The 14,747-nt window shown below is 41.4% G+C and overlaps 1 protein-coding gene across 2 annotated transcripts in view; it reads left to right on the top strand.

Annotated features, from left to right (window-relative positions):
* The window catches only part of TRPC7 (transient receptor potential cation channel subfamily C member 7), a 72,216-nt gene that overhangs the window by 18,248 nt on the left and 39,221 nt on the right, over positions 1 to 14,747 (top strand). For both annotated transcript variants that reach the window (XM_032703308.1, XM_032703307.1), the window contains exon 3: positions 10,297 to 10,479. In XM_032703308.1, coding sequence (XP_032559199.1) covers positions 10,297 to 10,479 — 183 coding nt within the window. The remainder of the gene's footprint in view (positions 1 to 10,296; positions 10,480 to 14,747) is intronic.

Raw genomic sequence — 14,747 nt, forward strand, 5'->3', positions numbered from 1 at the left:
ACTTAACAGCTTGGTGCTTCCAGCTTGACTGAGCACAACATCCCCAGAGCAGGATTGCAGTTCAGGGGAGCAGCAGACATGATCATAAAAATATAAAATAACGTGGGATCCCCTTAGAATCATTAGTGGGACAACGGGTGGGTTCACCAGCTCAATGGGAAGTGGAGAGCAATGGGAATGTGTCACCTAAGGAAGCAGCAGAGCTGTTTGAAAGGAAAGACTTGTTGGCCCTTTCCATCCCAGTCAGTGGATCCTCTGCAATGAGTACAGAGCTCCTCTGGCTTTGAGCTTGTCCTTGCACACCCACCATCCTCCTGAGAGAATTTTCTCAACATGACATAGCAACAAAATTCCCCTCCTCCCCCCCCCCCCCTTGGCCATAAATGGTACCAAGAAGGGTCCACCTTATAGAAGACACTTGTCAGAACTCCAAAATGCAATCACTGGTGAGGAAAACAGGCAGAGGAGGCTGCTCTCACTCCTGTAACATCAGTCCAATACAATACTGGTGAGCTTTGTGTTTAATTAGTGACACCAAATGCCCAAGCATTCAGCTGGTATCAGCACTGGGGTTTTGGGAATAGTGAAGAGCCATGAGGTTTATGTGAGCAAGATGACTGCTTTCCAAAGAGTGCTGCTCACTGTTCTGTGAGTATCTACTGGAACTACAAATGAACATAATTAGGATGATTGCTCCAATAGAATAATAATGTCAGATCAGCAGATGGGAGGATGGAGCCAGGTACGTTTTTCCAAGGCACTGCAGGAAATTAATATCATATTAATGAATGTAAACCAAGTAACACATTCTGAGGATCTCAAGTCTGACATTAAAGAGGATGCAGATGGGAAGTGATTTAATCTCTCACTCATTGTGTTGTTAATTGTTGTTGGTGTAGATAATTATAATGAACTCATGCTCACTGTGTCCAGGCAGACTATCCAGTGAATGGTGGATAAACAGGAGTGGTATACAAACAATTTTATATTGCTACAAAATGCTGCTAGGTACTACAGTATACATGGGAGTTTTTTGGCATTTACATGGTAAAAAATGTCAATTTTCTGGAATATAATTTGTTGCAGGGAATTTTTCACCAGTGCACCATGGAAATAGCTCATTGTCAAACTGATTTCATTCTCACTGTCCAAACTCCAGGATCCAAACTCATTTCAGAACAGAGAGATATAATTATGTACTTTTTATATTCATATTTCTGCTCTGGAAAGTTCTGCAGCATGACTTCTAAGTCTGCTCTTCTTAGAGAGAGGCTGATTTCCATATGGTCAGGAGTGCTCTGTGCCAGGGCTCTGCAGCTGGGATCACATTTTTCCAAAGTGCTTGATTGCTGCTTATGTGCTCTGGGTACCAGAATTTCATCCACTCTGATGCTTGTGACTGGTTCTATGAGGAGCTGTTCTTGCTGGACATTGAGCACTGTGATAGATGGCTGTTTGAGACCTGGAAAACATATGGTTATTTTAATTATCCATAAAATTTGCATCATGGCTTGCAGTTAAGGCAGCATTCACTTGCAGGATGGATTTAGGAGGAGTCCTTGTCCTGATATGCATGTGCTGTTTGTAGCCAAAATTCCCATGAGAGAAGGGACTCACAGCACCTTTGAACATATAAATATGTTCCTTAAGCAAGCTGCAGGTGAAGCTCAGCTTAGGGGAAAAATGAAGCTGTGTTGAGCAAACAATTGCTTTGAATTTGAATCCATTTTTTTCCCACCTGATTTTTGGTAAACATAGATTTCAGCTGAGCTGAAAAGAGCCCCACAATTGAAGGAGAGCAGGTAATGCAGTTAGTGCAGTGAAACTATCTATTCCATCTTAAATTGTATAGGAAATGGAAATCCTCCCCAGTGGAGCTTGTAACAGACAGATCAAGAATGTAATAAATATGGGAAAATGTCAGGGAGGAAAAGCATGGATGGCATGTGGAATGAGGAGCTTGGCCCAGAGGTAACTTTTGTGCTTTGCTACATCTGTCACATCAGAGATACAGAACTACCTGAAAGGAGGTTGTGGTGAGGGGAGTGTCGGCCTCTTCTCCCAGGGAACAAGCAACAGGACAAGGGGAAAAGGCCTCAATTTGCACCAGGAGAGGTTCAGGTTGGACATTAGGAAAAATTTCTTCACTGAAAGAGTGACTAAGCATTGGCAGAGGCTGCCCAGGGAAGTGGTGGAGTCACCATCCCTGGATGTGTTCTGAAAAGAAGTGGACGTGGCACTTTGTGATATGGTTTGATGGACTTGGCATGTGAGGTCAAAGGTTGGACTCAATGATCTTGGAGATCTTTCCCAATCCTAGTGATCCTATGATTCTATGATTTGCTGCTCACTGTCTCATGTGGAAATGCTCTGCTGAAAGCAGAATAGGTGTCAAGGAAAAAGTTCACCCCAGCTCCTGCCCTCATGAAATGCTCCTGGGCTAAGAGGGATTCTTTCTGCATGATGATAAAAATAAGGCCGAAATAAAGGTTCTCTTTGTGCAAGGGGCATTTTTGTTTTTAAAAATGAGAAAAGCTGTTTCTCAGTGTTTTGTCCCCACTCAAGGAGCCAGCAGATATTTGAAAATTATGGAGAGGGATTTGGAGTCTTGCCCTGAGTGAACACGAGCTGAATTTTACCGTTGACGTGAACAGATCCTAAACTCTTCTTCAACAAGCAAATTGGCCAAGTATTATTTTGAAATGTGTGGTTTGCACTTGCGAAAGAGAAGCTGTTGACAGGACACGGGGAGAGAGACCCTCTCCTTCACCAAATGTGTGTATTCCCTATACTGTGCATGCCAAGCATTTAATTGATACCTCAGCATAGCCTGTCCTGTCTGTGTGACATCCAGGGACCTGATAGTTTATCTTCTGAAAACAGGTGTTTCAGGATAAACATTCAAATGAGCTTAGGAAAATCTGCAAGAAAAACAAAACCCACCTTTCACTTAGCTGAGGAATCAGAAGCATGTGGCTTATTTGTGATGTGTACTTGAAAGCCAGCTGAGGTGACAGGAAAAAGAACATCGAGCATCAAATGCCATCTCATGCTGAAAAGCTGCCATGCCAACCCCGAGGTTTGAAATGCTCTCATTTAAAAAAAAAATTATTGTCAAGCAACATAATTTCTGTTCCAGGTTGATTAAATACCTTCAGAGGCTTGGAATAGGGTGTTAGTTCTCTGCTGAATAGCACTGATGTTTCTGCACACACGTGTGCTCTGGAGGTGCTTGGGGATGGTGCCTGTCAGGCTGAAGGTGACATTGCAGGGAAGGAGCAGAGGAGATGGAGGTGTTTTTTTGGCAACTTCTTAGGTATTAAAAAAAAAGATTGTACTCTGTTCAGGTGGGAACTTTAGATAAGGCAATTGATCCAATAATTTCAGTGTACGGAGATTTCACAGGTAAAGAAAACTTATTTTAAGTCTCAAATAGTAAAAAAAAAAATCAGTATAACTGATACAAAATGTTCAGAGTGGACTGATTCTGAAATTTCTTACGCTAAGGAATCTAAAACTTTGCTTAAAGAGGAATTGTTTTCAGTCTCAGTCCTTAACTTTCTTCTAGGAGTATTTTAATGGATTCCTGGCTTTACATCCCCAAATAATCCATCCATTGACTTTAGATTAGGAAAAAAAAAAAAAAACAACAGCAACATCTAAAGGAATTGTTTCAAGGGGATATCAAAGTAAAATATTTTTCCTTTTCCAATGTTTTTACTGATGGAAAGAACTTCCTAAATTTATCCGTTGGTTTTGGTCCCAGAGGAGATGCATTTATCACAAAAATTAATAATTTGCCAGAAGAAATTATTGGTAGAGTTGGTAGATTCATTAGAGCCAGAGCACAAAAGAGTAGAAATAAAACAGGGAGGTGCAAATGTCTTTTCTGCTGCTTTTGACTGTTCTCACTTTAAAGCTCTTGGAATGTTCTTGCTGAGGATTACACACGTGCCTGAATCTGCAAATGATGCTGTAAAAGCTCAGTAACAGATTTTAAGGGATTTTCTACCTTCCTGAGTGAAACCATTAACAGCATTTCGGCTACTTCTTTGTGGATTTGATATATCTAGCAGTCAATTGATATTTTACCAGGTATGAGGTGAAATCCAAAGTCAGTGGTTTGATTGATCCCTTACTGCTCTGTCCCCTTGGTGGAGGAATGTGCTGTTTCAGAGATGAGCTTCTGCAGTGCCTATGAAGAGATGAATTGCAGCTAGGAAGCTGAGGAGAAAAAAGAGCCACCAAAAAGAAAAGTTTTATGGTAAATCAGTCAGTGCAACTGCCACTGAAGCGATGCAAGGGATGTTGTTTTCACAGCTCGTGGAAAGTCACATCATTTTTGGTCCTCAGTCAAATCACAAATTGTTTTCAAACAAAAATTGTTTTCTGGGCTACTTTGGACAAAAATAATGTCAGCACAGGCAGAGCTCTGTTTTGTCCTTGGGCTCTTTTATTGGACACATCTCTCGGTGTCTCCTGACGGGATCTGAACTCCCCTTTGCCTGGAGGCCCCTCTGCTCTGCCAGGCCTGGCACTCCAGAGAACAAACCACTGCCATGTTTAACTTGACTCCAGTTAGGTGGGGCCAAATGGCTTGGAAAGCAACAGAGACACACTTTGGAAACGTCAGACTCCTGTACATGAACAGATTGCTTATTATTCTCGCTGGAGATGAAGAAGTCAAGGTCTGGATCATTCCACAGACGAACCGGGGCGTCTGTCCCTGCTTCCAGACACTCTGAGCAACCTGAGCAGAGAAATGTTTGGAATGAGCACTTGGCTTTAAATTCAGAGACATGCCCACTGGGTATGACACAGCACCCCCAGAGCCCCAATCACTCGCTGATGTGCTGCCACTTAAGGAGTGAGAGAACATAAACCAACTGGATGTGCTCTCTGGAAAATTAACTGTGCAGCCTTGGCACAGTCTGTGCATGTAGGCATTTAGTCTGGAGACAATAGCAACACACTCAGCTCAGTTCAGAAGTGCCAGCAGTGAGTGCACAGTTGGCAGAGCTCTTTGGGAGGTGCATCTCAGAGGATAACAAAGCTGCAGGAGCAGGATCAGTGCAGGACCCTTTCCTGTCATCTTCTCTCCTTGTCTTCCCTCCCACAGGCCTTGTGCTTTTTTTTCCATTCCCAAACATATGGCCAGTCACAGACAGTGTAAATACCCAGGAGGAAATTTGTCCTACAGCTTTTCTCTACCGGCTTGTGCGTATTTCATGTGGTATCTAATTGGTAAATATTTATAAGCATCTTGAATATTTGACACGATGGTTTATTTAACAATTTCATTTCAAATCTAGCATATAATATTTTTGCTTTCTTCCCTCCCTCCCCCCTCTTTCTCTCAGCTTTGTTTTCTTTCTACAAACATTTTTATTTGGGGGAGTTTTCTGTTCATATTTACAGAATAATTTCTCCATATTTTTTTTCTGCTGCCTCTTCTCAAAATGCTAATCTAAGCAATGCAATATTTCTCTCCTTGATATGTGCATATGTGCGATGTAGATTAAATACAAAGAGCCAAGAGCTTGAGGAAACATAAAAAGAGACTGTGCAATGTGCCTGCAGCTTTCATTTGCACAGCAAATTTAATGTTACCCAGAAACACCAGACAGGTTCCTGGTCTTACTTTTTCTTATTTCATTTAACTTTTTGCTCAAACCCCATCCCTCTGACCCGAAACGGCTCTTTTCTGAAAAAAATCTGATTGGTTTTGAACAGATGTGGAGACATGACAGAGTTCATTTAGAACATAATCAACAGATAATAATAGGGTACTCGGAGAAATGGCAGTGAATGACAAGCACCATCAGCCTTTTCAAAACAGCAAAATTAGACATTTTTAACTCCACATGCACAACAGTGTTAGAAGAAGCAGGAAATGACTAATTTGGAATCCTTTTCCAGTTCCAGTTTTTAAAAAATGATATTGTAACATTCTCAGGCATTGTCCCGAGCCCGCTCTGCTCACTGCCTCTATTGGAAATCAAATTCTGGTCATGTGCTATTTGATGTTATTTGAAGCAGACTGGCTCTCTGGAGTACTTTAGTTGTATCCTTAATCTTCCTCCCTGAGGCCTGGCAGTGCTCAGCCTGTCAGGATGAGGCCCCAGCATCCCTCATGTGTGATTTGCAGTTTTCATTCCTGTAAAGATCCATCTGTTTTATGAACCTCATAATCCTCGGGCTTCTCTGATGTGGGAGCTGGTTGGGGCCCTCAGGAAGGTTTGGGTTGTTGTGGTTGCCTGTGTGTGGTTTTGCAGGGCTGACAGAAGGGCTGAGCTGGAGTTTGTGTCTCCAGCCCTGGATTTCTTGTTGTGGTACAACTGGTGACCTCCACTTGCAACCCACTGTGTCCAGGCAGCAGATGGTTCTCTTCAAGATATGTTTAGACCAGGAGGGCCATGAGGTGCCTGGTTAAGGGGCTGAACCTGGCTGGTAGGGCAGTGGGGAAGTGGGGACTGTCCCTTTGCACCCCAAGACAGTGGCCATCAACCCCTCCATCTCCTGGTAGAGCCACAGGGCCCTCAGGGCTCTGATCTTCAGAAACCTTGGTGCAACAAGAACCTCAGAGAATCACAAAATAATGTGAGGTGGAAAGGACACACAAGGATCATCGAGTCCAACTCCTGGCCCTGCACAGGACCATTCCCAAGAGTCACACCCTGTGCCTGAGAGCATAGTCCAAATGTTTCTTGAACTCTGTCAGGTGCTCTGAGCCTCTTCCAGTGCCCAAACACAGTCTGGGGGAAGAATATTTTTCTAATATCCAAACTAACCCTCCCCTGACACAACTCCAGCTGTTCACTGGTCACCAGTATCTGGAAGTATCTGGAAGTACATCCTGGTTCTCCTCCTCTTCCTCCCACGCCTCTCTAACCTTGGGGCTGCAGCCTTCTGTCCTGTGCCAAAGTGAGCCCCACCACTGTCCCAGCACTCCTTTGTGAAGGGAATCCAGGATCTTGGATGCTTCCAAATATGTGTAATACAGGCAAATGTGTGAAAAACACAGTGCTGGCAAATACAGCAAGAGAGCTTGGATGCTGCTTGTAAATAAATCTTCTTGGCTTCCTTGCGATTGTCACCGTGTGTCACAACTTCCGATTCAGTATTTTAGGTGCAGGTACACAGTTCCTGCTTGTGTCACCAAAAATACACCTTCAAACCAGGATCAGGAGAAGCCTGGCTGTCAGTCCTCTGCTAAACTTGGTTTTTAGGGTAAAGATACAGCCAATAACATACTTGAAGAGAAAAGTACACTGACATGAGGAGAATCCTGAGTGGCTGTGTTCTCACTGTCAGGCTGATCAGCATTTTCTGTGCTGACTGGGAGCATTACAGAAGCCAGAACAAAGGAGACAAATGCCTTTTTGTAAAAGGGATCATCAGAAGACACAGCAGGTTCAGTGATCATTGAGACTTGTCTTAACACATGAGCAGTCTCCCGAGAGCAGTAAGTTGCTCTTCTGCTTGGCTGCAGAATTGCTTGAAGGCGCTATCTTTTTATTTTATTTTATTTTACTTTATTTTATTTTATTTTATTTTATTTTATTTTATTTTACTATTATTTCATTTCATTTTATTACTATTTTATTTTATTTTACCTTATTTTATTTTATCTCATTTTATTTTATTTTTTTTTTATTTTATTTTTTCTTTCTACAGCCTTTATGTTGGGTAGATTTTATGGCTGCTTGTGTCTACTTAAAAATCAGAGCAAAACACTTTGGGGAAATCATTCATAGTCTCTGCAAATGCACAGAACCAGTAAAAACATGAGGCTTGGAGATGGGAATAAAGCTGGGCCTTGGTGGAGTTTGCCAGGTGGGAACCTGCCATTTACAGTTGTTTTAGAAGCACTTTCCTAGGTGCAAACTAAACTGCTTTCCTTAAAGGAAGAGGAAAAATAAACTGAGCTATACTTGCTAGTTGCTCAGGTGATGTGGAATTGGTGATGAGAATTCCTTGAAATGTGCTGGTTAAGAGATAAGCTTGTGAAGTTTGCAAACAGAACATAGAGAATGGTACTAAAGCTCAGCAGAGTTCTCAACCTCGTGTTTTTTTAACGTTAATTAAGCATCTCCATTACCTGTGGCAAGCAGGTATTTCATTCACAGCCTGCATCTATTTTCAGGTCTATCTATGCTTGGAGTCCTTCACCATTCCTGGGGTTATTTTCAGACTGATATTCTTGTTTGGTCATATGCTCTCTCAGGGAACAGGCAAGCTTTCTATTTATTGAAATTCATCTTGGTGTGGGGAAGATTAAAGCCTGGAATTGATTTGAGAGGAGCACTTTGAAGCCATAAAGTACAATCTGTCTCTCATTTCCATTTCAGACCTCACTTCACCCCACATTTGAAAACATTCACTCTACAAACCCTATCTCACAAAATGCTCAGGTACCAGATTTAGGTGCAGATGAACCATCATTTTCTGAACCATAAGAACACCTTAAATCTTAGTGCACTAACTTGGCACGTTTATAGGATCCTTGGTGCCCCTGCTTCTGCAAGGGGCATTCACCTGGGTAAGGATCTGCTGGTTGTTCTCTTATGTCCTTTTAATGAAGATTTGAAGATTTGGAGTTCTTGCTGCTCTCCATTAACAACACAGTTAGAACATCCAGGTTGATCAGCGGGGGGAAAGGGGAACCAAGGTTTCAACCTTTTTGCCAGATAACATCCAAGTTTCACCTTGCAGAAGGTCTCAGCACTAAAGCAAAGGTTATTCCCCAGCTCTGCTCCTCAGGCCCTTCTCCTGAACCCCTCAGAAATGGCATCTCTTTTCTGCAGAACACCCTCATCCCAGCCCTGAGGGGCTGTTGGTTCCCTGCAACTATTCCATTGCTCTGTGCCAGCTGAGACAGCTCTTCCCAGCCTTCAGCAAACAGGACAGCACGGAAAGCAAAGTTGGGACACACCCCCACAGAGTAGAATCAACCTCAAACCTACGGCAAAGTCATTCAACCAACTCATTTAAAAATTCATTATCAAGAGCATCTCAGTTCTGAAGGGAAAAAACTGTCCAAAGAGGTTCAGCCACCTCTAATAACGTCATATTTTAAAGTGTGATGTTAATTATTGAATGTTTGCACAGTACTTTGGGAACTTTGTCTAACAAGGAAGGCTGATATGTTGTTATGTATAAATGATAGAATTAATAAAATAGAAAACATAGAAGCACAAAGCCAGGTTACCCTTATCACTTCATCAAAGCCAGGTTTAACTATCTTCTTTTTTTGGCTGCTGGCTTAATTAGATAAGCTGCTGAATTTAATTAACTCATCAAACCTAATTTGAAAAGGTCTCTCAAGTCAGTAAGAGCCTGTCTTATGTTTGTTATTTCTACTTGTTGCATTGAGCCTTTAATATCACCATTTTGCTATGATATCAGTGGTAGCCTTAATTGTGTTCTAATTTACAACATTTACTCAGGTGGTGGCACTTGCCTTGTTTCTTAAGTACCAACGTGAAAATCAATCACAATTTAATTTAAGGCAGTGAAATCGTTCTCCTAACTCTCTGTCAAGTCAGCTACACGTTAACTCCTGTCCCATAAGTGTAATTTGGGTTTGAAAGGTGAAATTATTTCATAGGAAATCGTATTGAGTTTCTGAAGTCCCAGTTCCTGGAGAATACTGTGACACAAAGATCCTCTGGGTGCTCTTTTGGGACTGTTTAACCAAATTCTAAGGTAATAAATTTGAGGCTGAAATTGGTATTACAACTACATAATTCATTTGAACATGTCTGTGTGTGATGCTCCAGCTTGTTGTACGAGTCTGAAACTTCTAAAGACAGAATTACTAAGAAAGAACCTAAATTGAAATATCTGCTGTATATTTTAACCAGTTAGCAGGACCTTTCTTTTTTTTTGGCCAGAGTTTTACATTCCTAGAGATTTGCCGCACAGAGAGGAGAGAGATAAGTTGGTTGCTTAAAAATCAAAATTTCCCTAGAAATTATTTCCTTGTTGTTCTGTAAAAAGTTGTTCTATTGCAATGCTCTGCAATTCTATTATGCTGCTGATAGAAACATTGCTAATTAAGTCTGGAGGAGCTCATGTGTATTTGTGAAAAGCCATCAACATGCTGGGTGAAATCAAGGGCTTTCTGCCTCTTCCGGGCAGCAGTTTTGCAGAAGTAACTTTGCTCACAATTGCTCTCTCTTCTTCTTTTTTTTTCTTTTTTCCTCCTTTCATTTCCATGCCTTTGAGTGCACAACTAAAATAATCAATTAAACAAGGAAATGACTTGGGGTTTTTTTTTCTGTTTTCCCCCAGAACGACTATCGGAAGTTATCTATGCAATGCAAGGACTTCGTGGTGGGGGTGCTGGACCTGTGCAGGGACACTGAGGAGGTGGAGGCCATTCTGAATGGAGATGTCAACATCCACTTGTACCCTGAGCACCACCGGCCAAGCCTGAGCAGGATTAAACTCGCCATCAAATACGAGGTCAAAAAGGTAAAGTTATTCCTTTGGCTCTCTGGTGGTTAAGTGTTCACATCTAAATGCTGCTTCCTTGATGTCACTCAAAAATCATACCTGAGAGATAGAATTCGGTGGCAGCAGGACTGTCCTGAGAACTGTAGCATTTTGTGGCTTGGTTTGCATTTTGTCACGTTGTTTCGTGTTGAGAAGCTTATTTGCAAAGTGGAAAAAAAAAAAACCAACAAAAAAATCCATAAGTGTTTAAAGCAACTCTTCAGCTTCACAGAAGTGTGTTGTGCGAATGGAAAATTTTATTCTGGCAAATTCTAGGCCTGGGTGGTCCCAATTAATTGCTTCCACAATATGCATTGATGCGAACTGGGCTCCTGCTCTGGAACTCAAAGAGTGTTCCAAATTTCCAAGCTCACATCTGCTCCCTCTTTCCCCTCCCTAACCCACCACCTGCTTCCTTTTGCCTCTTGACTGTGCTGCTGTGCTGGCTGGAGAAGGTCTTTTCCTGTTATGAAAGCCATTAATTAAAGAGAATCTTAGAGCTCATGTTTGAAATTAAATGCTTTCAAGCAGGAGCACATGCTATAAAGCCAAATATTTTCTCCAAGGATGTTGTGTCTCTGCATTGTTCCATCACCAAAACTGAGCAGAACATCTCAGCTCACTCTTACTTACAAGCTGGGTCAAGTTTAGTTGTTGAAACTGTTGCTTTGGTGACAGGAGCCAACCTTGCTCTGGTGCCCTTCAGAAAATGAACTGATCTAAAACACACAGAATCTCATCCAGGGACAATCCCCAGTGATTATCAGGACTTTGGTCAAAACATCAAGGCTTTTCCATGCGTGAAATCTTCTGTGCTATTTTGCTCATTTATTCTCCTAAATATTTGTGCCATCCCTCAGACACCAAGACCACGAGCTGGAGTTGCTGCTTTGAGCACATCCATCCATCCATCCATCCTGGCTTAGCTGCCTTCAGAGGCACATTCCTCCAGTTCTTACCCTGTATTCAAGTACACCTTTTTGGAAAAAAAACAGTGCTCTGTTCACCTGAAAAGACACAGTTTTATTGATCATTATCTTTTTTCCTAATTTACAAAGTTTGAGATGAATCTTGTAAAGTCATTCAAGAAAGCATCAAAGGTGACAGACTTCACTTGTCTGTCTCTTTGTTCCTTTTGTTTCTTTTTTTCTGCAAAGCACATGTGAGATGGTGGTGAGAAGTTTAAGGCCCTAATATAATTGAAGGACATTATATAAGGGTAATTGAAGAATTAAGAAACTCTGCTTTTACATATTTTGCAGCTAAAATTACAGTAGTTTACAAAGTGGTCTTTAAAAATGCTGTAATTCTGTACAGTTTTTTGAAAACCTAAAAAATCACTCTGTACCCCAGGATTCTTGGAAAAAATTCACTCAAATGTCCTCTGTTGAAGTTTTCCAGAGGCATTTTAAATGAACTATCTTAATGATTCACGATTCCTCGAAAAATATTAAAATGGGGACAGTCTGCCAAGAGCAAAACAAACAATTTTCAAATATTTAAGCATTTACTGAGTCCTGGATTCTTTGTAGGAAACAGGCTTTTAGCTCAAGTTATGGGACTGTTGCAACTTGACCATTAGTGTTATTTGGTGATGCTTTGAATTTGCATTCTCCAGTCAGGAATGATTTAAGTTGGGTGTTTTTGGTGGATTATAACCAAAAGTGGCTTGAATTGCTTGAGTTGGGGTGAAGGATCAGGAGCTCTGTGATCCCCTGAGCTGCTCCTCGTGCAGGCTGATGAGACCTGAAAGTTTACTCTGTGTTCTGGACTGAAAATGTTATGGTAATGTGAGGGGTTTTTTCTTGAAACAATCAAACAATTTTGTTTTCAGTCAGATACTGGAAATATTAGGGTAGCACAGGTTTTCTCTGTGTGTGAACTCATTTCTAATTAAGCCAGAGTATGATTTCTGCCTTTGAGAGGTAAAGGTACAGAGGCTGAGACTACCCTTGGACAGCCAATAGTGAGAAAATGAAGGTTTTGATGTCCCACAGCAAAGCTATTTTTCTGCTTTATATCAACTGTAAAGAGGCCTTCACATTTTCTCTTCTCTTCTAAAATCTACAGGTTTTTAATCTGTACCAATATGATCCTTTCATGTGTTTCTTTAATGTTGGCAGGGGGCTTATATGCCAACACTTTCCTTTAGGTGTAAAGCTGATGCTTCTCTGTAGGAGGTGACATCTCATTTTCCTTCTTTCCCAACGGCAGAATTATTGCTGCTGTCTTCTTTTAATTGCAAATGTTGAGTAGCCCACCTCTGTTTTCTCAGTAGCCACCACAAAGCCAGAGCACCTTTCTCTTTCACGTGTTTCAATTTAATTAACAGTAAGACACATAAATTGGGCTGGGGGGAAAAAAAAAGAAGGAAAAAAAAAAAAGAAGAATTAAACAGAACACCAGATGGCTGTGTAAATCCTATTTAACAGAGAGCTGGAACAGGAACTTTTCTCATAACTATATTATTAATAATTAACATGTGGAGGATGCTCTGAACAGAATACTCATGGCTGCATTAGATTATAACTTTTCACTGCCTTGGTCACACCACTCAGATTCTGAAGGGCATAGAAAGTCCCAGGTCTCATCAACTGCTGCAGCAACCTGTGCTCCCCATCCACGGACCCAGAGGAGGGGGTTTTACCCTGCACAGTACCCTGGACAAGAAATGCCTTCCAGGGTCTCTCTCCCCATGGAATGGGGCCACACTGGGAGCTTTTCCAGCCCTCACAGGAGCTGGGGAAGGTGAATTAATTCCTGAATGGGCAAAAGAACCAGCCCTGCTTATGCTGAAGAGACACTTCTGCCCCCCAAAAGGTGCATTAACAGAAAATGATATTTTGGTGACCCAAAATGAAATGTTCCAGCTCCACAGATTTAGGAATTTCTCACAGGACAAACACTGACCTGTCAGTATTCCCGTGGCTGGAACAGATATCCCTTGGGACAGGACAGGCTTGTGTCTGACCACCTAAATTTGAAACCTCAAGGAGGAGAATTCCTCAAGAAAAAGAAGGATTTCAAGGAGTTGGAGTTTTGTCTCTGCAACCCCTTGTTAATTTTTTCCCACTCTTTAGTTTCAGGAACATTTAACTGAGGTCTTGTGGAGCCATCGATGGCTTGGACAGTGGTGGTGGGATAAAAAGTGTCTCTCATTTCCACCACTGGAGAGCCAGTTGATACTGTACAAATGTAATTTAACATCCAAGGGAACAGTGGAAACACTCTGGTCATTCTGGACTCTTCAGCTTGTCCACATAATGTTTTTTCTTTTTACATTTTTAATCGCATATTACAGATGTTTTGTCAGAGATTGGAAAGGGAAGGAGTCACTTCCCTTCCTCACAGAAAACATTTCTATATCTCTGAGTATTTCATTAGCAAGGTTCCTTCCTCCCACGAAAATCTGTGACTCTGATTATTTCCTCTTGCCCAGATGTTTTCATCTTTTTTTTTCTTTTCCGTGATGAATCTCATTTGGTTATTTCCTGCCCATACATCCATCCTCTTAAGGCTTAAATGAATCATTTCTCCCTCCTCGATGGTGTTTGCAATATTCCCAATTTAATGTAATATGCAGACTTAATTATTTTCATTTGCAGAGTGCCACAGGGCCTTAGATGTCCATTGAGATATTGAGAAGTCAGCACAGGAACACATCAAACTCATTACATGGATGTACATCACAGATGAATTACCTTTATTAATAATAAAATTCTTTTAGAGAAGGGTTGTTTTCTCTTAGACAAAGAAAAAAATATTAATTAATATGGTTTGCTACAAACCTGACTTTAGCTGACTCCAGTTTTGAATTTATTTATGTCCCCATAGGCAACAGACCTGTAAATGTGCATTTTGGATGGAAATTCAAATACAGATGAACAGGACCCTTCAAAAAAACCCTAAAAATTCAGTATTTCAAGTTATTGAGGGTATTTTCCCAGGTGGTGTTCAAATTTGGATGTCTGCATGGATACTGTCCCAGGGGAGGCTTTCCTTCTTGTCACCCAGCTGTAGATTTCTGCATTTGAGCACATTTTTGGGGCTTTCTACCTGATGAAGAGAGGAGTCTCATCCTGTGAGTGAGTCTGTCCCTCCTTCAGCTCTGCTGGGAGTGAAACCATTTACACCAGAGACATCAGATCTTGAGAACAGCCCAGTTTCTTCACCATGTAGCCAAAGGAAAATAATTTCTGTCTGTCCTGGGAGGGAAATAACCTCTGTAATTTTAAATTTCTCCTTCT

Source organism: Chiroxiphia lanceolata, chromosome 15 (assembly GCF_009829145.1).
Source record: "Chiroxiphia lanceolata isolate bChiLan1 chromosome 15, bChiLan1.pri, whole genome shotgun sequence".
NCBI lineage: Eukaryota > Metazoa > Chordata > Aves > Passeriformes > Pipridae > Chiroxiphia > Chiroxiphia lanceolata.